This window comes from Fistularia commersonii, chromosome 1, assembly GCF_037954325.1.
Source record: "Fistularia commersonii isolate RoL2024-O1a breed Wild chromosome 1, RoL_Fcom_v1.0, whole genome shotgun sequence".
Lineage (NCBI taxonomy): Eukaryota > Metazoa > Chordata > Actinopteri > Syngnathiformes > Fistulariidae > Fistularia > Fistularia commersonii.
The window spans coordinates 29,132,433-29,155,087 of NC_141284.1; the positions used below are offsets into that span (position 1 = coordinate 29,132,433).

The 22,655-nt window shown below is 47.9% G+C and overlaps 1 protein-coding gene across 1 annotated transcript; it reads right to left on the minus strand.

The window, feature by feature from the left end:
* Positions 1-1,919: 1,919 nt before the first annotated feature.
* On the minus strand, positions 1,920-20,503 carry LOC147238118 (Golgi-pH regulating cation channel-like). The gene is made up of 20 exons (XM_086159319.1): positions 20,325-20,503; positions 19,271-19,328; positions 17,352-17,449; positions 14,844-14,960; positions 14,541-14,588; positions 14,315-14,356; positions 13,911-14,037; positions 13,773-13,834; positions 12,771-12,954; positions 12,589-12,688; positions 11,485-11,578; positions 9,198-9,271; positions 9,003-9,109; positions 7,907-7,965; positions 7,612-7,715; positions 6,863-6,942; positions 5,944-6,008; positions 5,807-5,859; positions 4,370-4,400; positions 1,920-4,275 (listed from the first exon to the last, which is right to left on the minus strand). Exons 1-20 carry the CDS (start codon positions 20,427-20,429, stop codon positions 4,234-4,236), a joined length of 1,650 nt encoding a protein of 549 aa, XP_086015445.1. The 5' UTR covers positions 20,430-20,503; the 3' UTR covers positions 1,920-4,233.
* Positions 20,504-22,655: the final 2,152 nt, after the last annotated feature.

Consider the following 22,655-nt stretch of genomic DNA (forward strand, 5'->3'; position numbering starts at 1 on the left):
ACATTCGTAAATCAAGGAAAGTCAGGTCACATTTTATTGATACGCATTTATTTCTTTTTATACTAGAACCCCGAAATGTATTAATAGTGTCGTTTAGTTCTGGTTGGAATTCCCCCCTCGCTGTTCCTTGACGTGTCCCATCGTTATACCTGATGTTGTTGTTGTTGTTGTTATTATTATTGTCTGCTGTCCTATTTATTCGTGGATGTCAAGTAATCTCATGTATTTCTATTTATGTCTTTTTGACTTTTTTGACATTATAACTGTTAGGCCGCTGTGAGAAACTAATTTCCCCTATGGGGATCAATGTTTATCTTGTTTATCTATCTCTGTTTTTCCTACCTGAGGCTATCACATCTTAATTCCTCTTCCCTCAGCCGCAGGGAATCTTCAAATCTTTGTACTTAAGACCTTAAAACACATGATAGCCTTAACCTTGACAATTAATATTTTATTGTATTTCTTATTCTCCCTCCTTCCTACTATTATGTATTACTGTTATGTTTTCGCTTGAAACTCTGGCACAACCATTTCCTTCGGGAAAAATAAAGTTGATCTCATCTCATCTTGTCTTAAATGTATTGGGGGTCAAACCCACGACCTTGCCCTTATTAGCACCATATCCAGATCATAACACAGTTGTCTTACTACACTTTGAATTAGACCTGGGCGTTTTACAGCCTTCGGGCCACATATTGCGTTTTTATCCCGCCTGCCAAACTGTTTTCTTTTAATATTTTAATAAGTATTCTCAATCAAGAATGTTGGTGCATATATATGATCATGAATAATTTTAAAGTTGAAATAAAATGCCAAAAAATGACAGTATTTAAATTGCAATTTTCATTTTGTTCAATTTGCATGATACCTAGTTGGCCAGTGCATAAAAATTAAATAAGAAATATGGCCCGCCAGCCAAAATAATTGCCTCCCCCTGCTTTACATGAATGTTTTACGTTAGTCGCTCGCACACTGACGCGTTCAACCCCTTAACTTCAGAACAAAAGGTACATCCGAGCGCTCACCTAAAAACCTCCGGGTACGACACATACAGTGGAACAATGTAGAGCAAGTTTGAGCTGCACTTTATAAAAAATATATTCCCAGTTGCCAAGCATTCCATGATCAAGCACTTGGCGACAGTGGCGGGGAAAAACCTCAGACAGATCCCGGCTCGTTGTGGGTGGCCTTCCGTCTCGGTCAGAGAAAGCAAGAGCGTGATGGAGACCGAGGGTGTAAGAGGGATGGGTAAGACTGGCACAAATGATCCATTTTGTAATTGTAACAGAAACACTGACAGTTACATGGTAGGAAGTGATGATACAATTATAGCTTTAATATTCCATCAAACAAATAATAAATGAGAGCCCAGGAACCCAGGCGCAGAGATGAGGGGACACAAGATCACACGAAACAGGGTAAATTTGCCTTGAAATGATTTTTAAAGCACGTATAAAAGTTTTCTTCTTCAATTGTTGATTTCAATGTCAGTCTTTTCAGCTCAAAATTTTCTGCCGTTCACAAGTATTTAGGTTATGAGGGTGTTTTGGAAGTGATTTTCATTCTAATATTTCTTATTGTTCATTTTTGAGCCAATTCACTCACAGCTTTCCCTGTGATGTTCAAAGGAGTTGTAAACAGAAAAAAAAATTTAATATTCATTTCTTTTTTTTACCTCGTCACCTGAGAAAAATGCTTTCAACTATCTGCAGCAATAAGAATACTGTCTTAATGCACACTAATATATTAACTTTCAAATCTTGTTACTTTTATTATTATTTTAAATACATTTTTCAGAAAACTGCCAAAAATCATCGGACATACGAAGAGGAATGACTGGTGAAGGGTCTTTGAAAATGACTCCTGTTGTTAAAATCATCCTCAGACAGAGTAGGGCGGGAAGGACACACAGAAAGAAATTTTAACCATCTCAATATAAATTTTATTTGCAGGACGTACGCAAAAGCCACACAATATCATTAGCTTCACATTACAACGCAGACTCACACCCAGGAACCGATCTTTCGCGTTTCTATTGAAATTAAGTTTCTCAAATCATCCAAACACAAAAAAACAACATAAATTAGAAAAAGGAATTTAGATTATCCACACATACTGCAGTAGATTGCACAGGGACGAGGGTGTATCTCAGCTCATTCTTGCCGTGTGCCCAGAGCAGGCGCAAAGGAATCAACCGAACGATTCAAAACAGATAGAAAATAGATCGATCGTGTGCAGTTTGCTGCCATTCCAGCGTGCTACTGAAGACGACCAAAACCAACTCTGACTCGAACGGAAAGGACTACAGACAGAGTAAACCAGGACTCACATGTAAATAGTTTCCGCAATTTGGAGGCTGGCAAGAAAGCGGCAGGGTCGACTTGTCAGCAGGTCTGTGAGCTAAAAAGCTAAAAGCTTAAAACCAACTACGACTACTGGCGCTTCATTTTCTGAGAACTTTGCAATTGTTGAGCTCTAAATAAAAATCCCTTATTTCCGCATCAAAACTTTCAAGGGTTTTGAAACTGGACTTTGTGCGGTAGGCGGGTTGCCACAAAACAAAACAGTGGACAAAAATGTTCAATGACTATACAACTGCCACATCTGGAATCATCAAGCTAGCAGTTGGCAAGGTAGTAGCGGGCGGACGCGCACCTAAAGCAGTTTTTCAGGACTTTCCAAGATTTTCTCACCAAAATGGTACGTTCAAGAGTTGTATTGCTTTGTCCATAAATTGTCGATTTGTCGTTACTAGAACAATCGTGAAACTATTGGAGTCTGATCTTGAGTGAGATCCGAGTATATGTGAACCACGGATTGTGGTCCTGAAACTGTAGCCTGGGGGGGGGGGGGGCAGCAACCTAAGGTAACAATCCTCGATTAGTGCAACCGCAGCTTTTGAAGCATCGTTTTAAAAACCCCTTCTGACACGTGAGCTCAGGGACCAGATGACAACGTGATGAACACAATGTGGGGGGGGGGGGGGGGGGGGGGGCATTTTTCCCTTGGTTGTGAGTTCAAGAAACACAAGGTATTACTAAGTTCCTCCACTGAAGTTGTTAATAATACATTGCGTCTTTGTCTCTTAAACAACAAATTCACCCAAGTATCACTCCTAAATAAAAATGTATATGCTTGATAAGAAGTGCAGTTTGATGGTAAACAAAAATTAAGAAAAATAATAAAACCTTCTCAAACCTCTTCCCAAGCCAAAGGAGGCACAACATCACTTTTTTGTCAACAGGTACATGAAGACGGTCTTCATATTTCTAACCTCTACACGGATCCATTAACTGATTAGGAAACCATTTTTATCAATAGTAGAGTATCAATTGCTATTTTTTCCTCCACGTTTCCTTGAATGTCTCGCTCATTTTTGGTGTTGACTTGCAAAATGTCTACTCTATTTCTTCCCTCCAGACTTCTCGCTCTGCTGTCACTTAACGCTTTCATTTCCATCACTGGCCACCAGGGGGCGCACTGAGCAGCCCCTGCCTGGGATTTGATTGGTTTTCTTTTCTGTAATCGATGATTTAATTCACGTAACTAGAAAACACATGTCTGGAAGAGCTTTCTGTAACAAGATGCAGCAACTTCCATCCGAAAATTCTACAGCGGCGCTCCGGGCGCGTCTTCCCTTTATGGCCCCGCCAACATTGCCGAATAGTTTGGCTTCGGTGAGAAACATTGACAGGATGCGCACCTTCTTTCCAGTCCTACAAGCCAAAGCTGTGTATACGTGTGTGTGTGTGTGTGCGCCGCAAAATCAACTCAAAGTGTACGCAAAGACAAACGTGATCTTTACTCTCATATTAAAGAAAACACACCTTCGAATACAGTGAATGTTAAATGATTAGGATCGACCAGGCGACGAGAGACCGTGTGTGTGTGTGTGTGTGTGTGTGTGTGTGTGTGTGTGTGTTTTCAAGTACGAGGGCATCCAGCGTGCCTGTGCTCTGTGAGAATCAGTGAAGGGGCTGTTATTTGTGTCAGAGTGGACATCGACCGCCCCGCTGTGTGACACGAATTGGGAAAAGGCCAATGAAGAGTGGCCGGCTAGGCCGGGGTTTTCTGCTTTCTTTTCTTTTCTTTTGGGTTTTTGCCTCGCCTCCCCTCCCCCCCTCGCCACCGCCAACGCCCGTCTAATAATCGGATCGCTCCGAACGCGTTCATCTTTGCCTCGGCGAACCTTCTCCTCTCTTTCCTTTCTCCCGTCGACACTCTTCGTCGACTCTACTCCATTTTGGATCTCTCCATCTTGGTTTTCAGGATTTCCTGGGAAGAAAAAAGGCAGCAGGCCTTAACGTGTGTGCATTGTTGTTACCTTTAAATGTATTTATTTTTTAAATCCAGGAAAGAGACCCCTTACCTCCTCCTCGTCTAGCATTGCAGGGAGAGCTCTGTGGAGACAATGGAGAGAAGGTGAGAGGAGGAACCATGCACACACACTTTCTCTGGCTCTTCTGTATAGAAGCTTACGGCTCCACAGGTTTACATCTTTTCTTAACAAGTCAAATGTTTAGTAAACTATCTTTTGCCTTTTAAATATCTTCTAGCAACTGTATATCCTGAAATGGAAGTCAAAAAGCTAAACTGCCAAAACCCCGCAAGGCATTTTCTTTAAAAATTGGATAAAAAAAAATGGAAATTCACTAGAAAAATAAAACACCAAATCAGAAGAAAGAACCTGCTAAGAAATAAAAGTAGCAGAAAATCAGTTTCTATATGTTTGGTGGGGGACATCTGATTTGAAGCGGATGTCTTCCAGGATATGATTGAAGAGAGAACGCCTTCTTCCCCTCCGTACGGCCTCGCCGCATCACGCCACATCACGCCGCATCCACAAATAGCTCACAGGAACACGAGCTCCATTTACTTCGGCGGCGACCCGGCGACCCTGGGCTCCGGAGGGCACCCAGCTTCTCCCCGCTAATCTGAATCCCCTGTTGTCTCCACCCGGTTCACATCAGCCAGCCGCTTCCCGTCCGATCGCGGCGTCGGATCTCCGCGCCGGACGAGACCATTCCAGACAAGTGGAAGGAGAGACGCGTCCTGCTCCCGCCGTCCTTCACCCCGAAAACTACCAGCTACGTGCAACACGCTAACAAACTCCAGCCTGACATGTATTGACATCACTTTCCCCATAACGGCGTGACGTTAAGCAGGTTGTTATTTCCAAGGCAGCGTGCCGGAGTATCCAAAAAACCTATTCCAGAAGATGAAGCTCTGCTTTCGCAGAGTATTTGATCCCTCAGGACCCCGGCTTCCACCGAGGCCGCGGTGCTGATAGCATCGGTAATAACAGCTCTGACGACGACAAGAACATTTCCACAAAAACTTCAAACTCGGCAGCTGCTTGTTGCAGACGACGGGCGAAGCCGCCTTTCGGATCCACTCCCCGTTCTTTGCTCAGGGATTTCAAGCCTGATTGTTGTTGCTGTTGTTGCCATGGTTATAAAAAACGGGAGGTCATTTGTCCCAGTCGGGCCGATGGCATTTGTGTCTTTAGGAGAAGCGGGCCAAAGTAAACAATGAGATTTTTTTTTTCTGCAGTTGCTCATCGTTCCCATGGTTACCAGGAACCTGACTCAACGTCACTGGCAACGCGGTCCGATTCAGAAACGCTTTCCACATTTGAAATTAAAATTCAACCTATGGAGGAGCGTTAGCAAACGCGTGGCTTGGGACAAATAACGGAATAAAAACGGATTCTCCTTTCAAAGAAACTTGAGTTGAATGGGAAATGTTAAAAGATGTTTTTGTTCATTAAAAGCGTGAAGATTTAAATGAGATAAGCTTTACTTACACATCCGCGACCGTCGTGGGAATGTTCTCCTCTACCCATTTCAGATCTTCATCCTGGATTGAAAATGACGACAACGGGATTCTAACATGCGAGGAAGTGAAGGCGAGATGAAAAGGACAGGACGGAGGGGGACTCGCCTCTTTGCTCAAGAGTTTCTGGGAGCTGTTGGCGTCGGGCTTGGACCCCCTCATCTTCATGCCCTCTTTAAGAAACAATAAATGGAGAATTTGATTTCAACCTTGTGGCGTCCACATACACGACTTCCACCGGGCTGTTTAGGTTCACGTCTTTTACAAGATTTACTCCAAAGCGTTGGCTCTCATTGAGTCATTTCAAGATTTTCAAGATTTTCCAGTTCCGGGGAGGGGCAGAAAATCAATTGAAGGTATTTCAATATTTTCGGATTATTTTAGGCTCCGAAGGTAATTCTTTGCTGCAAGTTCTCCGCGTTTTTGTTGTTGTTTTGCACGTATATCGTGTTCACCTTCTGCCGCTTCTATTCAATTTCATACTTTTACACGAATAACTTTGTTTAAATGTAGACTCCTTTAATTTTCACTAGAAAAAAAAAATGAATAAAACACAATATCTGTACATGGATACATGAACGTGTATAAAAGAAAATTCTAACACGTTGTTAAACACTTCCAGCAATGAAATAACTGCCTCAGTCAAAAATTGTGGAAAGAACAATGTGCTCCGTGAGCAGAGGACGTCTCCCTGAAACAGCTTGTTTTCTTCTCTGGTGAAAAGGTCCGTTCCAGGCCGAGGGGAACGAAGGCGGCCGTGGAAACGTCCGTCCCCGGGCCGGAGAGTGTCCGGCCCGCGGCAACGAGCCGATGCGACAAACAGGACGTGCTCGTGACGCTCGCCTCGCCGTTTGAAATCATTTTCCTCCCATTCCGTCGGACTCTCGGAGCCAGGCTGCTCTCGTTCGGTCTTCCGGTTCAAAGACGCCCCATCTAACTCTTTCCCCCGTCCCTATTCCAATTCTGAGCACGTCGGGAGCGCGGGTGAACGGGAAGCACTTGGATCAACGCGGGTCGGGCATCTCACCGAAAGCCTCGTTCAGCATGGGCTCCTTGGCCTCCTCCTCCTCCTCGTCGTCCTCATCAATCAGAGGCGAGTGGGAGAACCTGAGTGCAAAACACAGCAGGATTCTAATCACGCACGGGTTCAGAGGTTCGGGGAGGACACAGCTTCTCGTCTCCTGATCTTCTCACTGAGCCTTTACCATCTCCTCTACTAATGCCGTTACTCAATAAAAAGTGTAGCAAATATTGAGCTACTTGGCATGACCAGTACTCTACCAGTTACCCATCAAATTGATACCTGCTGTCAAAAAGCCGATCGGTTTGTTTTACCTTTGTTCCCAGCTGGACCTAAAGGTTATTTAGATATGAATACATAGTGAGTGTTGTCTTTATTGGTGGATTTTTTTTGTCTGGCTATATCCTGTCTTCTGCCTTTCTATCTATACTCATATTTATATTCATATTTATCTCATTTTTTTGAGATTTTAACTGTTATGCTGCTGTGACCAAGGAATTTCCCCTATGGAGGATCGATAAAGTTTATCTTAAGTGTCTTATGTGTACATACTGTGGGTCTGTGCTGTGCACGTATGGCAGGATACATAACAAAAAGATACTCATTTAAATAAAGAGCCACTGGAAATGGGAAGTGACCACGCGTGTGGGATAATCTCGCTGTCCGTCTGCGCTTTTCTATCATTTTGTCATCTTCGTGTCTGATGTGACCTTCCATGTTTCTTATTGCTTTTTGTTTTCCGGACAAACTCGGACCTCTGGCTGTTGGCTGAAGGTCGCAGTAACACCATGATGACCAGCAGGATGGTGGAGAACAGAAGACGCCAGAAGGCATCGTCCACCCACAGGTCCCTCCAGCCCTGCCGCGGAAAGTAAAGGATTACCACACTGCAGCCGACGTTATTGGAACCGAAGGGTTTTTTTCCTCTCTGAACTCACACACACACACACACACACACACACACACACACACACACAACAGAGTGTCCCGCTGACAGAACCAGCGGCAACGCAATACAACGATTAATCAGGAAGATGAAAACCAACAGACCGTCTGGCAGTCAACCAGCTGGAAGACCTTGGTGGTCCAGATGATGAAGATGATGGACGCTGCGGACAAAAGGGAGAGGAAAAAAAAAAGTAAATAAAACCACCCGGGTCGTTCTGAAGATCTGCTCGGGAAATCTCCGCCAAAACCTCCTGGCTTCAGGAGCGGGCCAGAGTTTTCCCGCGCCCAAATGGGGAAGACGAGTCAAGAGCCAAAGCTGACAAGCCTCGACCACCGTTGCACCTTTTCTTCGTTGCCACGGTGACCACAGTTCAAGATCCAATAGCACGGAAGCTTAGCTTAGAATGAACCGAAGAATAGGCCTAAACCAGGGGTCGGCAACCCGCGGCTCCTCTTCCATCTTTACACCGCGGCTCCGAGCGGCTCGGGAAAAGAAATTAGAAATATTTAATTGAAGTTTATTTCATTTGTGTTAATTCCTTTTTTTAACTTTTAGTTCTAAGTTGGAAGATTACTGTGATCTTGAAATATTATATAAAATCATATTTATTATTTTTCGCCGCTCAAAATAACGTCACACTCACGGGTAAAGTCCCGATGTGCAGACGCTGTGCGCAGAAGTTCAGGAGCAGAAGTCCCATAAACCAGGTAAAAGAAATATTTATGAAAATATTTTGCAAATATTTATTTTTTATCGTTTACTGACACAGTGATTTTTTCCCAATTTATTTTTGAAATTCAGGTCAAGGCTCCGCTACACGCTCTGAAAGCCCAAAGCTCAAAATGAGTTCATTACATAAATAAAATTGAATTTTCTCCGTAACACTTTGTGAATTTCAGAAGCAACACACTACACACTTGTTTATACAAAGTGTAAGGTAATAAAAAGCAATATATACAGTGGTGCTTTTATTTTAGACGTCAAAAAGTAATTGCGGCTCCCAGTGTTTTCTTTTCCGAGGAAGCCGGGTCCAAATGTCTCTTTGGGTGTTAAGGGTTGCCGACCCCTGGTCTGTACAAATGTCACTGTATAAGTGTAATTATGAAATGCATTTCCAGTAGTTTTTTAGTCAGTTCCTTTTGTAATCACACCGTGCTACTAACACACACACACACACACACACACACACACACTCACCGACGACAGAGAAGATGAGCGTGTTGGTGAAGTGCTGGTACAAGGAGAGCTTCACCACGTTCCTCCGTAGCTTCAGGAGGCGAGTGGTTTGAGACAGACTGATGAAGATGTGGGCGGCAGATAAGGAGAACGTGCACGTGGACTACAGATGAATGCGATGACGGCGACATGTTTTCCTCCAGCTGGATAAAGGATATCCACCACATGACACAGGAGTCGATGAGGGAGAGGCTGAGATTGGCCACCAGGGCCACCGTCCCGTAGAACCCCTGCAGAACGGAGAAGACTTTGGTTATTATTGAGGGAGACTTGATGCCCGAACAGCGGCGCCGGCCAGCTGGCGTGGAATCCTCGGACGACGCGACCCTGACCGACGACCGGCAGGACCCTGAGCAGAGGAGGCGACCACAGAGACGCAGAACGCCGCGTTGGAAAATAAAGAGGATTTTCTTTTAGTTTGTTTGTGTTTTGTCGTCTAACGATGACATCACGGCGATGGTGTTACAGTCAAATAAAACGTGTCCAACTCTAATGTGGCTCGACTATATATTTACCACAACCCCCGAAAACCCGCCGGCGTCCTTTTCCCGCTCTGACACGCAGACGCCGTGCGCCGAGGTTCACCAGCAAAACAACACATTAATCGGATAAATTAACATATGAATGGGCTATTAGTTGGTCAATATATATTTCACATTGTTCAGTGACATTTTATCCAGGTTGACGGCTGACTGCACGCTCCAGGACTCACCATGATGAGGACGATGATGATGACAGCGCACGTGACGCATATTTGGTTTACAGGTGAGTAACTACAGCCTGGCTTAGATTTCCTAAATACAAGAACGACTCAAATAGACTGAGTTTTCCTCCAACCCTTGGAGTTCACAACGTTCTTGTTGCGCAGAGAAATAAAAAGTTGCATCCACTGTCGCAGTTGGATTCCAGAATTGCAACCCGCTGTAACGATTGTATTTATCGCATCAAGATTTAAACAAACGAGACAAAAAAGGCATCCTCATTTTACTCCTCAAAAGGGTTTTGTGGCGCCCGGTGTTTTCTATACTTGAGGAATTGTCTCTTTTGAGTGTTTCAGGTCGCCGACATCTGACCTCATTCCTCTGTCCTTCAAACCCACATTCTCCCACACATTTCCTTCTTCGCCGTTCCATGAAAGTAGGAGCCGGTGGGGGCGGCGGGCGCTGCCAGCCTCTGACGGCTGAGGTGGTAGAACGCGTGTGAAGACGACCAAACAAATGACCTCGGCGGCAGCGGGTCACCTGAGATAAACTCCTGAACAAAACCTCCGTCCTTCGCACCGCCTCGCTTATCTTCTTTGTTTTGCACCTTCGTGTTCCTTTGACTTTCTCGACTGAGCGTCTCCTGCTGCTTTCGGAAAAGGGGATAAACTAAAAAAAAAGTCACTCAAATTTGTCATCCTTTATCGTTTTCACTTTCGTGCCTCTGAGGGACGGGATCCCGACGCAGCCCCCCCCCCCCCCCGTCGCTCGCGCCGTGTCGTCACCTCGGCTCAAATCAAACTTACTCACGAGTGCCTCGAGAGCCTCGAGAGCCGCGCCGGCCGCCGTTTTTATGTAAAAATGGCAACGCGCTATCAGCTTCAATCAGCCGGCGGAGGCTGTGGGAGATAAAGTCCCATCTGGACGAGTGGAAATGTGAGGGGGTTCGTGTTTCCGCCTGGAAGAGGCTCATCGCCGCTGACAGGAAGTGATGAATTAGGGTTTGGGAAGGGAAAACAAATGTAAATAAATCTCTTCTTAATATTGTTGACTGCGCTCCTTTTCCAGGGCGGAGTGGCTCTTTTTACCGACTCCATCAGTGTGTGTGTGTGTGTGTGTGTGTGTGTGTGTGTGTGTGCAGCTGCTTGCCAGCTGTATTTATGGAGCGCATTCGAGCAGGAACACTAAGGATCCTGTTGGCATTGTCAGTATTTTTCCACCTTGCGAGCGCCGCTGCCTTTGCGAGCGGATTGTTTTAGGGCGCCGTGTGGATTTGTTTGTTTGAATGATGATGGAACGCGGTGCGGTGACGCCTCGGCTGCAGGGAGCGATTCCTTATCATGCTTTTGTTATGTATTATTTCTAATAGCGCATTAATCACTTGAACCATTCACATGTATTCAGTGTGGGTAAAACACACACACACACACAAATTCATTCCTAAGAGCCGTCTGTTCCGTGAGGTTTGGCGGTGGGTGAGGATCTGCGGAGGGTCATGTGAGGGAAGCGCGGCGTACACAACCCTGCCGTCACTCCGCTCCGTTTATTTTGGGCCACGTTAAATATTCAGGGGGACGGAGATCGGACTGCGGTGATGCGAGCGGCAGGTTTGCAAGGCCGGGATCGGAGGAGGAGGAGCGTCTCCCGAGGCCGGGGCGTTTTCTTTGTGGTGTTTTTAAACGTCTGCTCACGAGGGTCAGCTCTGCAGGTCTGGGGAAATGAGAAATGAAATGCCAACTCACCCCCGTTACTCTCAGCACGCCCTCCACTGAGGAGAAGAGCAGGTAGAGGAGGCCGACGGCGACCAGCCGGTGCACGGTGGTGCCCAGCCTGGGCCTGCAGGCGGAGCGGGATTCAAGATTCAAAGCGTTAATGGTCACATGTACAGCGCAGAAACCAGTTTCCCTGTACAGTGAAATCTTCTTCTTCTTTGGTCTTTTCCCTTCAGGTGTCGCCACAGCGAGTCCACTTTCTCCATCTCACCCTATTCTCTGGATCCTCCTCTCTCACACCAACTACCTTCATATCTTCTCTCACGACGTCCATCAATCTTCTCTTTGGTCTTCCTCCAGACCTCTTGCCTGGCAGCTCGAACTCCAGCATCCGTCTACCAATATATTCTCTATCCCTCCTCTGTCCATGACCCAACCATCTCAGTCTGGCTTCTCTGACCTTCTCTCCAAAACATCGAACATGTGCTGTTCCTCTGATAGACTCATTCCTGATCCTCTCCATCCTGGTCACTCCCAAAGAGAACCTCAACATCTTCATCTCTGCAACCTCTAGTTCTGCCTGCTGTCTTTTGGTCATTGGAACAGTTTCTAGTCCAAACATCATCTCAGGTCTCACCACTGTCTTGTACACCTTTCCTTTTATTCTAGCTGATGTTCTTCTATCTCTTGGTACCCCTGACACTTTTCTCCACCCATTCCAACCTGCTTAGACCCGTCTCTTCACCTCTTCTCCACACTCTCCTACGCTCTGGACTGTTGACCCCAAGTACCTGAAATCCTCCAGCTTCTTGATCTCCACTCCCTGTAGCCTCACCGTTCCACCCGAGTTCCTCTCATTCACACACATATATTCTGTCTTGCTGCGACTAACTTTCATTCCTCTCCTTTCCAGAGCATACCTCCACCTCTCTAGATGTTCCTCTACCTGTTGTCTGCTCTCACAGGTAGAGGAAAATCTAGAGAGTTGGAGGTATGCTCCCTGTTCAGTGAAATAAATATGATTATAGATACGAGGGGGAGGGACGTGTCAAAATCTAGGAAGCCAGAATACGCAAAACAAAGATGACTTGACTTGAAAACTTTAAACGACGGCAAAGGGGGGGCCGCACTCACTTGACGATGCCGTAGCCGAGGCTGACGATGAGGACCAGGATCCGGGCCAGAGACCTCTTCAGCGCCGAGAGCAGCTCGGCGAAAATCACGGCGCCCTGAACTGTGGCGACGCCAACACGCACGGTAAAATCAAGTGAAGAGGCGAGGCGCGGGGAAAGAAAACACAAACAAAGAACACCGACCGTAGTCTCCCTTGTAGCGAATGCTCTGGTACTCGGAGTAGAACACGGCCTTCTCCAGCATGCCGAGGATGATGACGGCGCCGATCCAGAACTGGATCCGAAGGAGATCCCTCCAGTAGCAGGCGCACCAGAAGAGCCAGAGCGCCCCGAAGAGCACGTACACGATGCACATGATCATGAAGAACTGCGAGGACACAGACATTCTCTGGGTCGGCAAAAAGCCCTTCATGCAAACCATTGTGATAACAATAATGGTAATTTATCCTTTATTAATCCCTGTGGGTAAAGTGTGTCTCTGCAGCGAAGCATTCGTGGATGAGCGGCGAGCAGCGGGCCGCCGGGGGAGCAGCGAGAGCTTCGGCGTGTCGCTCGACGCACTCGGACACACCGGGAGGAGCCGGGAATCCAAACCGGATCGTTCGGTTCCAGATCGCCGGACCTCCTGCGCCACGCCGCCCTCTCAACGTCATTGAAGGAGGTGGACGGCACTCATAGTAGCAGGAGGTCGCTAATATGAATCACCGATAATAATAAATAACTACCTTCTGCTCGCTCTAAGCGATCTCAGGCAAAACTGTTCTCCGTTCTACTACCTCAGTGGTGGAACAAACTTCCGGAAGCAACAAGACGAGCATCATCTCTCTCAACCTTCAAGAAACAGGTAAAAACGTTTCTCTTTCAGGACTTTTTACTGCGCTGATGCCCCAGATCAGGTTAGGCAGCAAGTTAGGCTATGCAGTGTGTGTGTGTGTGTGTGTGTTTGTGTGTCTCTGTCGAAAAAAAAAAAAAAAAAACCCTTTAACCCAGGCTTGCTGTTCCGTCTATTTCCTGTGCATCGTGGATTTGCGAGTGTATTTGCAGTCCCTATGTCCTCTAGTGTAAGTCGCTTTGGATAAAAGCGTCTGCCAAATGTAATGTAATGCTAAATAACTGGAAGCGTGTCTGGACGCTGAGACGTTCAACAGGAAAGACCTTCCTGGGCGTCGGGACGGCGTTTCTTACCATCATCTGGGGCCAGTCGGCCGGAGAGGAGTAGTCATGAGGCCCCTTCATCTCTACCTTCACTGCGAGGAGAGAGCAAAAGCATCCCGTCAGTTTCCGGCCCGCCGTCACTCGGCGCGGCGGCGCAAGCCGTCTCACTGGTGAAGGCGAAGCTGAGCTGGTCGCCGCCGACGTCCTCGTCCTCCACCCCGCGGAACAAGTACTGCACCCTCACGATGAAAAGATAGGGGCTGTCCTCCCAGGCCTTGGCCACCGCGCTCAGGTCCTGCAGCACAAAGCCTTCACGAGCTCTCCAAACAACAACCATAACGCCACTTTTACTGCCGGACATGAAAAAATAATCCAGGCGATGCGTTTTTTCTGCCCGACATAAAAGCGTTAAACCTTGAAGGTTCTGTGCTCGACCCTCTCGGACCCAGAACGTCACGGCCTTATTTACTCGCCGGGCCACTGGGCAAAGCTGAAGAGCTCTGCAGGTGTGTCTCCATACGCTACTTCTGATGTTTCTACATGTTTCTGTGAAACGGAGTGACGGATCTTACCGGCTTGTCTGGCCAGACCAGGCTCTGGTTTGAAGGGTCACTCTGGAGAGGACAACAAAACTTTGGGATGAGTACAGGAGGGGGAAAAAAAATAGAAAAAAAAATAATAATAATAACATAAAATAAGCATTAAATTAAAAATGCAATAAAAACATGACAAAATCCTAAATCTAATTTAAAAATGTAAATGAAATAAAAACACACAACCACTGTAATGAACAGTTACCTTTGGGCTGGACAGCGGTTGATATGGATTGAAATCGCCATAATAAACCTTGGAAGAGAAGAAAAGTTGAGGGAACAGGTATATTTTGTAAAGCCCCCCAAAAAAAAACATGCGTCTTTCTAATAACAGAAAGACGACTGTGGTCTGTTTCGGGCAGCTTTGGCTCAGTTCCCGTTGCAGTATTCATTTTGACCACGGGATGGCTTCCCGGGGTCATTTTGAAAACACCCGAGTTCTCAGATGTATTTCCTGCGTCGGTTTATTCAACACACGGTGTCCCTGTGAGGCGGATGCGTCGCACACCTTTGGTAAGAAGAGGGCGGAGCAGTTGTCGAAGTACATGTAGCCCTGACTGTAGAAGCCTCTCCAGCCGTCTTTCAGCATGTGGTCCATGCCGAACATGTTCATCGCCTTGTTGTCCTGAGGGGAGAGCGGAGGAAAAGTAGCGTCAGCGAGGCGTCACAGCAGGGAGTCTCGCGGCCTTTCAGAACCAGGTCCGAAAAGTGCCCCAACTCAACCCATCTATCAGTTTCAAAGCAAAGCCCCGCCAGGACGGAGCTCGGGTTCAGCTTCAGCTGCCAATAATCGATCGGAACGGAGGGACGGGGATCAACAAGACCTTCCAAAGGTCTGCTGGAACACCGATGCTTGTCAGTGGCTCTGAGATGTAGAGACTAAAAGCTGCAACTCAGGGCTCTTCAGTTTTAAAAGGCAATTTACTATCAGCTGATTGATAAGTGGTTCCTTGTTGTTGTTCTCCTTTGGGCGGCTCCCTTCGGCCACGACACAAATCACCTCCCTCCATCTGACCTTCTCCTCTCTGGGCTTCCTCTGGTCCTCCTGCCAGGAAGCTCCAACCTCAGCGTCCTCCTAAACAAATACAGTAGAACCTCAGCTCGCCAACGCCCCTAATGAGGGTCAAATCAGTCCACGCGCGGAGTTTTCGGTCAAATTTCGAATGAAGCGGCGAACAAGCCTCGGTGTCTGACCACGCTAACAAACTGACGGGCTTGTTAGCGTGTAGCCTAGCGGCAGTCATGCGTTGTTATGATCGTCACCGATCGTTCATGGTTGTGTTTTACTGCTACAACGCTTTTGTTCGGAAAGTTAGCCCTCCTCATGGCTCCCAAAGAAGGTTAAAAGTGGTGTTGACAATTTCAGTCCATCTGAAGAAGGAAATGATAGCTCAACTTGAGAATTAGCCGTGCACAAAGGCGTGGCTAAGTCGACCATCTGTACGAGCCCGAAGAACAAAGATGTGCTCAAGGCGGCCGATGTGGCTTAAAGGGGTGACAGAGAAAACAAGGAGGAGTTCATGTTTAGTTTGGATTAATGGAGACGGCGTTAGCGAGGGACTCGTACGCAACGGAAAGGAAGCAAAGGAAACGGCGAGGACAAGTGCCGCTAAGATTGGAAGGAACACCAGAAACGCATCGATGGTCGAGGTGATCTTAAATTCCTTTCTGTATTTTCACCACAATAAAAAGTTTGAAAAGAGTGCAGAATGTATTTGGTGTTGAGGAGCGGATCAATGGAGCTTACATTGATTTCAGAGGGAAACACGATTCAGTTTGCAAACATTTCGGCTCGCGAACGGAACCAAAGGACCAGAAACATTCATCAGCAGGGGTTCTACTGTATTCCCTCTCCCTCCTCGGAACATCTCCAGACCATCTCAGTCTGACTTTATCTCCCAGACATCCAACATACGCCGTCCCTCTGACGGGCTCCTTCCACATCCTCTCCATCCTCCTCCTTCCAGAGAACATCAACATCTTCCTCTCCGCCACCTCCAGCTCTGCTTCATGTCTTTTCCTCAATCCCGCGGTCTCTAAAGCTCACAACAATCGCTGGTCTCTCAACCGTCAACGCATTTCTTTTCATTCTGGATGATACTCTTTTACCGCCCGTTACCCCGACACTTTCCTCCACTCCTTCCAACCTGCTTGCACACCTTCATCTCTTCTCCACTCCATCTCTCCGTTGGCCCGAGGCAACCTACTTTGTCACCACTTCCTGAAGCCTCACAGTTTCACTTGGGTGCCTCTCCGTCACACACACACACACACACACACACACACACACACACACACACATCTCTCGAGATGGTCCTCCAGCTACTCCCTGCTCTCACTAGTGATCTTGACATCATCTGCAAACATCCTTGTCCGTGAAGGTTCTTGTCTGACCTCGACCGTCAGTCCTTCTGTAACCTCAGCAAACAGGAAGAGGCTCAGACGGATCCACGACGTGGTCCCGCCTCCAACGTAAACACCTCAGCGCTGTCTCACGCCGCCCAAACAAGCCGGACTTGGTCTTTCGGTTCCGGTCCCTCCCTCGGTACCGTGTCATACTTTTTCCAAGATCAACGGCGGCGCGGCGCCGCTCCCTCTGACCTTCTCCGTCAACATTGTCAAAGCAAACACCGCCGTCCGTCGCACTCGTTCTTGGCATGAAAGCTCGCGGCTGCCGGCGGAGCTCGCCTCTGCCCTCGCTGTCCTCCCATAACTTCATTGTAAGGCTCATCGACTTCATCCCTCTGTGGCGACAACAACTCTGCACGTCAGCCTTGTTGTTAAGAAACCCGCACTGACGCACGATTCCTCCTTCCTGAGGCCTCCGCTCTCTCGCTAAGATCCCGTCGAATGACTTAGTCAAAACCAAAACAAACGTCCATCTGTCCTAAACAAACCTCCTTCCATTCCTCCACAGGTGGATCCTCAGGCTGAGGTTTCTTCTGCGACGCCCTGCTCGCGTCACCTTTTCGGTCGACAGGAAGTCCCACCGAGGGGTTGGACGTTCGGTACTCACGGGTGTGTTGAAGACCTCGTTGTAGCAGACCGACGAGCGAAGGTACCAGCTGACGTTGAAGGCCAGGCTCCGGTCACATGACCCCGCGTCACCCTGGACTGCAGGAGGGGAAGATGAATGAGAATCAGAAGGCGAACGGGCCGGAGATCCGGCGTCAGAGCGGAAATGCCGGGTTCAGTTGTGATGGGACAGAAGGACGGCGGTATGTCAATTGTTTGGAGAGTTCTCTTTGTTGAAAGATTCAAATAAATGGAAAAATTCCTTCCAGAATGAAGTTGAAAACATATATAAATGTATTATTTTGCTAATGTATTTTTCTGGAGAGGTGAATATTGCAAATTTCTTCAAGAATTTAATCTCTATTTTTGCGCCTAATTGAATGTTGCCAACTGTTTTGATTTTTTTTCTTGACCGTTTTGAAGTGATTTCTTGCTGGGGCCAATACACGCTATTTTAATATACAGATCATTTATTGCTCCTTTTTCAGAACATTGTTTGTCATTTGAAAAATGTACACGTTATCGGCAGCCCGATGAATTTAGCCGAGTCTACAGACAGGCAGACGTTGAGACGGAGTAAAAGTATCCCTGCCTTCAGCGTGAACACATTCTGATTCTGAAAGACACTGCGCTGATGCTTGAGCTGCCCCAGATCAGGTTAGGCACCAAGTTAGGCTATGCAGTGTGTGTGTGTGTGTGTGTGTACGTTTGTGTACGTCTTTGTCCAAAAAAAAAAAAAAACTAACCCCAGCGTACTGTTCTGTATATTTCCTGTGCATCTTGTATTTGCAAGTGTTATTTGCAGTGCTTCTGTCCTCTATTGTAAGTCGCTTTGGATAAAAGCGTCTGCCAAATGTAATGTAATGTAATGTAATGTAATGTTAAGACACAAACGTCCGCCAAGCATCACTCTTCGAGGTCCGGTCGGTTCCCAATTTTCATACCGGGCCGATGAGCCGAAGCTGCCCCGGCCGGTCCGGCACGCTTTCATGGACCCGTGATTTAAGAATAAGAACAACTTTATTTATCCCGAAGGAAATTGTTGTGCCAGAGTTTCAAGTAAAACACAACAAAAATAAATAATAGTTGGAAATTGTATAGACAGTATAAAAAAAAGGGGTGAGAATAAGAAATACAAATAAAACTATTAAGTGTCAAAGTAACAAGTCAAGACTATAAAGCAATGGTTCTTAACCTGGGTTGGATCGAACCCCAGGGGTTCGGCGGAGGTCAAGACACACATTGGTGATGACATCACCGGCCGCAGGTGATCACGCCACATCGCTCGGCCTATCCGTGCTGCGGGGATTTTGGCGCGATCAGTTGTAGTAACTTGTGACTGTCGCGATGGTACGTCATGTGATTTCTTTCTTAATATCTTAATCCCTTCATACTAATTATGTCGGGCAAATAAAGAAAGCGGTCGGAAGAACACGTACAATACGGATTCACGCGTATGACGGAACGCGATTGGAATCGATGTCCTAACCGCATGATTTGCAAAGACAAGGTGAGCAATTCTAGTCCGGCACCGGCAAAACTAAGGGAAGGCTTCCTTCAGCTGCATGGAGATGGGAGCTACAAGAACATAGCGCTTGCTGAATTCAAGGTGAAGGGAGCCAGATTCCATGAAAAGGCTCCTCCGCCTGTTCTTTGTACCATCAACGAACCGATCCTCCATCCAATAAAGAAGGGTTCGGTGAATGCGCATGTAAAACAGGTGGGGTTCAGTACCTCCGACAAGGTTAAGAACCACTGCTATAAAGTGTCTTAAGTACAAAGATTTTGAGATTCCCTGCGGCTGAAGGGCCGCAGGCCACAGCCTGAGGTAAGAAGGACCTCCTTCCCTCCAGAAGTGAACTTTCTGCCAGTAAATGTCCAGTGTGTGAAAGTTAAAAATGACTCGGTGGAGACACTTACACTTCATGAAGATGGAGGTGTTGGTGTAGAGCGTCTTCCGGAAAACCACGTTCTGCGACTGCAAAACAAGCCAGAGCCGTCAGTCGGTCGCCCGGTCGAACCTGTTGCGTTTCCGCCAACACGCTGTTCTACAACATGCGTTTCTTTCACGGGAAAATAAACACCGTCTTTCTTTGACACCCGGTCGGACCGGCGCCTGGAACGAGCAGGACGACCGGCGAACGACGGAAAAGACGCGGCGGTTTCTGGCTGAATTTCTTATGTTGGAATAAGAAAATATTCTTTGAAACATTATTTCACAGCGACAAGATTTTCCATGTGTGTATTAGTTTATGCTACAATAAAACGAACCGGCGGAGAGCCGGGAACCGACCAGATGTTCCACCTACAAATCCAAAACGGGTGAAAATGCACCAAAGTTATTGGAGGATATTTGACATCCTCGCCTCAAATGAACAAGAAAAGGTGAATTTGCCAACACAAAAAGGAAACAGGCAAAAAGGCCAAAAGATTTGTTTGTTTGTTTTTTTTTTACTTTTCTTACTCCAAGACCATGTTGGGCCAAAACAAAGCCAGCAAACATGCAAGCGAGCCCGGGGTCTCCTGGACGATCCCGGTGATGACGAACGGTTTTTAACGAAAACATCGATTTCTTTTTCTTGCATTTTTCATCCAGAGCGCCACATTTCCCTCGGCGGCTGCTTCTGCCGCCGCTGCCGGTCCCGCCCGCCCGGCCGTCCGCCCGGCCCTGCCGCTCCCTCCGGCCGGTGGGCCGGGCGGGCGGCCGGGCGGACCGACGCTCCGCACCGCGTCCGCGTCCTCGCCCGCCGGAGCCGCGACCGGAACCCAGGAGAGCGGCCTTCCTTACGGGTCGGTACCGAGGGGCCGCCCGGCAGGAGGAGCCGAGACAGCCGGGCGGTCGGTCGGTCGCTCGGTCGGTCGGTCGGTCGGTTAGCCACCTCGGCTAACTAGCCCGCCGTCAAAAGCCCCGCACCGATTCACCTTGGAAGTTGGAAGTGGAAAAGGCGAACCGGCGCGGAGGTTCGACGCTCACCGAGTTGATGTCGACGCTCCACACGGAAACCTCCGCCGCCCCGCCGGTGCGGAGAAGCGCCGCCAACAGCAGCAAACACCGGCAACGCGCCGCCGCATCGGGCATCTTCGTCCGCCGATGCGTCCGCCTGGAGGACTGGCTTCGGATCCGGACTCCCCGCCGCGCAGCGCCCGCCGACCGACACAAGGGGGCGGCAAAGCGCCGCCACGGACCTCCGGTGTCCGTGGAACTCGTTCCCCGTCGTTCCCGGTTGTTCCCGGTCGTTCCCCTTCCTTCCTCCCGCCAACAAACCGCCTCCCGGTCCTCTTCCACGCCGCCTCTCTGCCGGTGAACTCGCTTCCCTCCTTCCTCCTTCTTTCCACCTGCCGTCACAGAGGTCAAAGCCAAGGCCTGCAGGTCACTGTCTCGGGGCAAAGGTCCGACTGTCTGAGAGCAAAAAGTCCGACGCCTGCATTACATGGCATCATATCACATTACATTACATCACGTTACATTAGTTATTTAGCAAACGCTTTTATCCAAAGCGACTTACAAAACTTGCGATTCAATAACTGAAGATCCAAAGCACCAGTAGTCATTATTCAGAAGTTACCACCCTACCAAATAGCCATCTCAAAACCATATACATACATACATTCATTTCTTTGTTTTTTTTTTTTTTGGGGGGGGGGGTTAAGTGCGTTTAGTTGGGTAGTGCTTGGTGAAGAGGTATGTTTTTAGCTCTCAGCAGAAGATGGGCAGCGACTTGCTGTTCTGACCTTTTCCGGGAGTTCGTTCCACCACTGAAGAGCCGAGACCGAGAAGACCCGAGACCGGTTGGATCTGCAGCCGGGGCTCTGAGTGACGGGGTGGACGGTCGCCCAGAGGCGGCGGATCGGAGGGGACGGGTAGGGACGAGTGGCCGGACCATATCCTGGAGATAAGACGGGGCCGTCCCATTCACCGGGCAGTAGACGAGCACCAGGGTCTTGGACTTGATGTGGCGGCTACCGGGAGCCGGTGAAGGGACAGAAGAAGGGGAGTGTGTGGGAGAATCTGGGACGGTGGAACACCAGGCGAGATGATGCTTTCTGAAGAAGCTCCAGAGGCCTGATGGTCACCGGCGAGGAGGGAGTTGCAGCAGTTTTATTGACCATAAACTACATTTCCCACAACTCAGGCCCATCATGTGGACTTTAAATATGTGATTTATTTTTAGATAAGATGTGTGTGCAGGCGCGCCCCCCCAGAGGCCTTCGCTCCGAAACCTGAGACAGTTAACACACACGCACACACACACACACACACACACACACACACTCGGGGTGGCAGAGGATCCCTAAATGTCTGGAGAGAGAAAAGCGGATGCGGATGGAAGGCTGTTTCAAGAAAGATGGATCAGCATCACAAAAACTTGATTTGTCCCTGAGGGGCGATTGTGTGGGCGCGTGGGGCAGCAGCATCCAGGTTGTGAACATCAGGGGGGGTCGGCGTGGCCATAAGGGCTTTGCGGGGCCGCCGGGAAGCAAAGCGAGGAGTCGGACGGCTCCGGGGACGAAGGTCGACCTTCGAGTCGGCCGCCGCTTGATGCCGACCGATCTGCCGCCATCCTTTGGGCTGCTTTTAATATCTGAGCGTCGTCCAGGCGGCGAGCGCTCCCAGTATTATATATTATATACCGACGCGCTCGCTCCAGGACGTTCCTCCAGTTGGCTGATGGAGCAGAACAAGCAGGGGAAGGAGATCCTTACGTTCTCGAGGAAGGCGTCTTAGAACCTGGGACGGAAACCCAGGAACCTTTGGGATTTGAATGACTTCTTTCACACTAAGGAGTAATTCCATGAGTTCTACGTTAGGTTCCTCTCAGTTAGACGTGTTGTAGGTTAGCGGCACCGGTGGAGGTCCTCGGGAACCCAGGACGTCTGTGGAAGTTCTCCATGATCCGGGTCACGGCGAACACGCGTGGAAATCTTCTCGTCTTGAATTTCTTCTCTTGAAGACGTTTCTTGGATTAGCTGGACCAGAATCCGTTCCGATCCGGGTCATCGACAGAAGTTGTACACTCTATAGACATTGAAATTTGACTATTCCCATAAATAAACAAGGTCATGTTCCTAAAATGTTCACATTTCTGACAGTGTTTGTGTTTTTCAAATGAAGCACCATTTCTGAAATTTGAGAAACTATTCAGCTTGTTCTCTAAATTTACCTGAAAGCGGTGTTGATCATTTCTCAAGAGTTTAAATTTATATCATTAGTGTAAATCAGTAAATAATTCATTGTTGGCAAAGTGACCCATTCAGCGGGGAAAAACACGTTAAATGATTGCATTTTTAGAGTTTTAAGGAAAGT

Excerpts from the sequence above, each read along its gene's own strand:
- LOC147238118 (XM_086159319.1), bottom strand. The coding sequence starts at position 20,429 with ATGCCCGATGCGGCGGCGCGTTGCCGGTGTTTGCTGCTGTTGGCGGCG. Across the intron at positions 12,955-13,772 it reads CCGACTGGCCCCAGATGATG|TTCTTCATGATCATGTGCAT; the intron begins GTAAGAAACGCC and ends GTGTCCTCGCAG. Across the intron at positions 12,689-12,770 it reads TCGCTACAAGGGAGACTACG|TTCAGGGCGCCGTGATTTTC; the intron begins GTCGGTGTTCTT and ends GCGTCGCCACAG.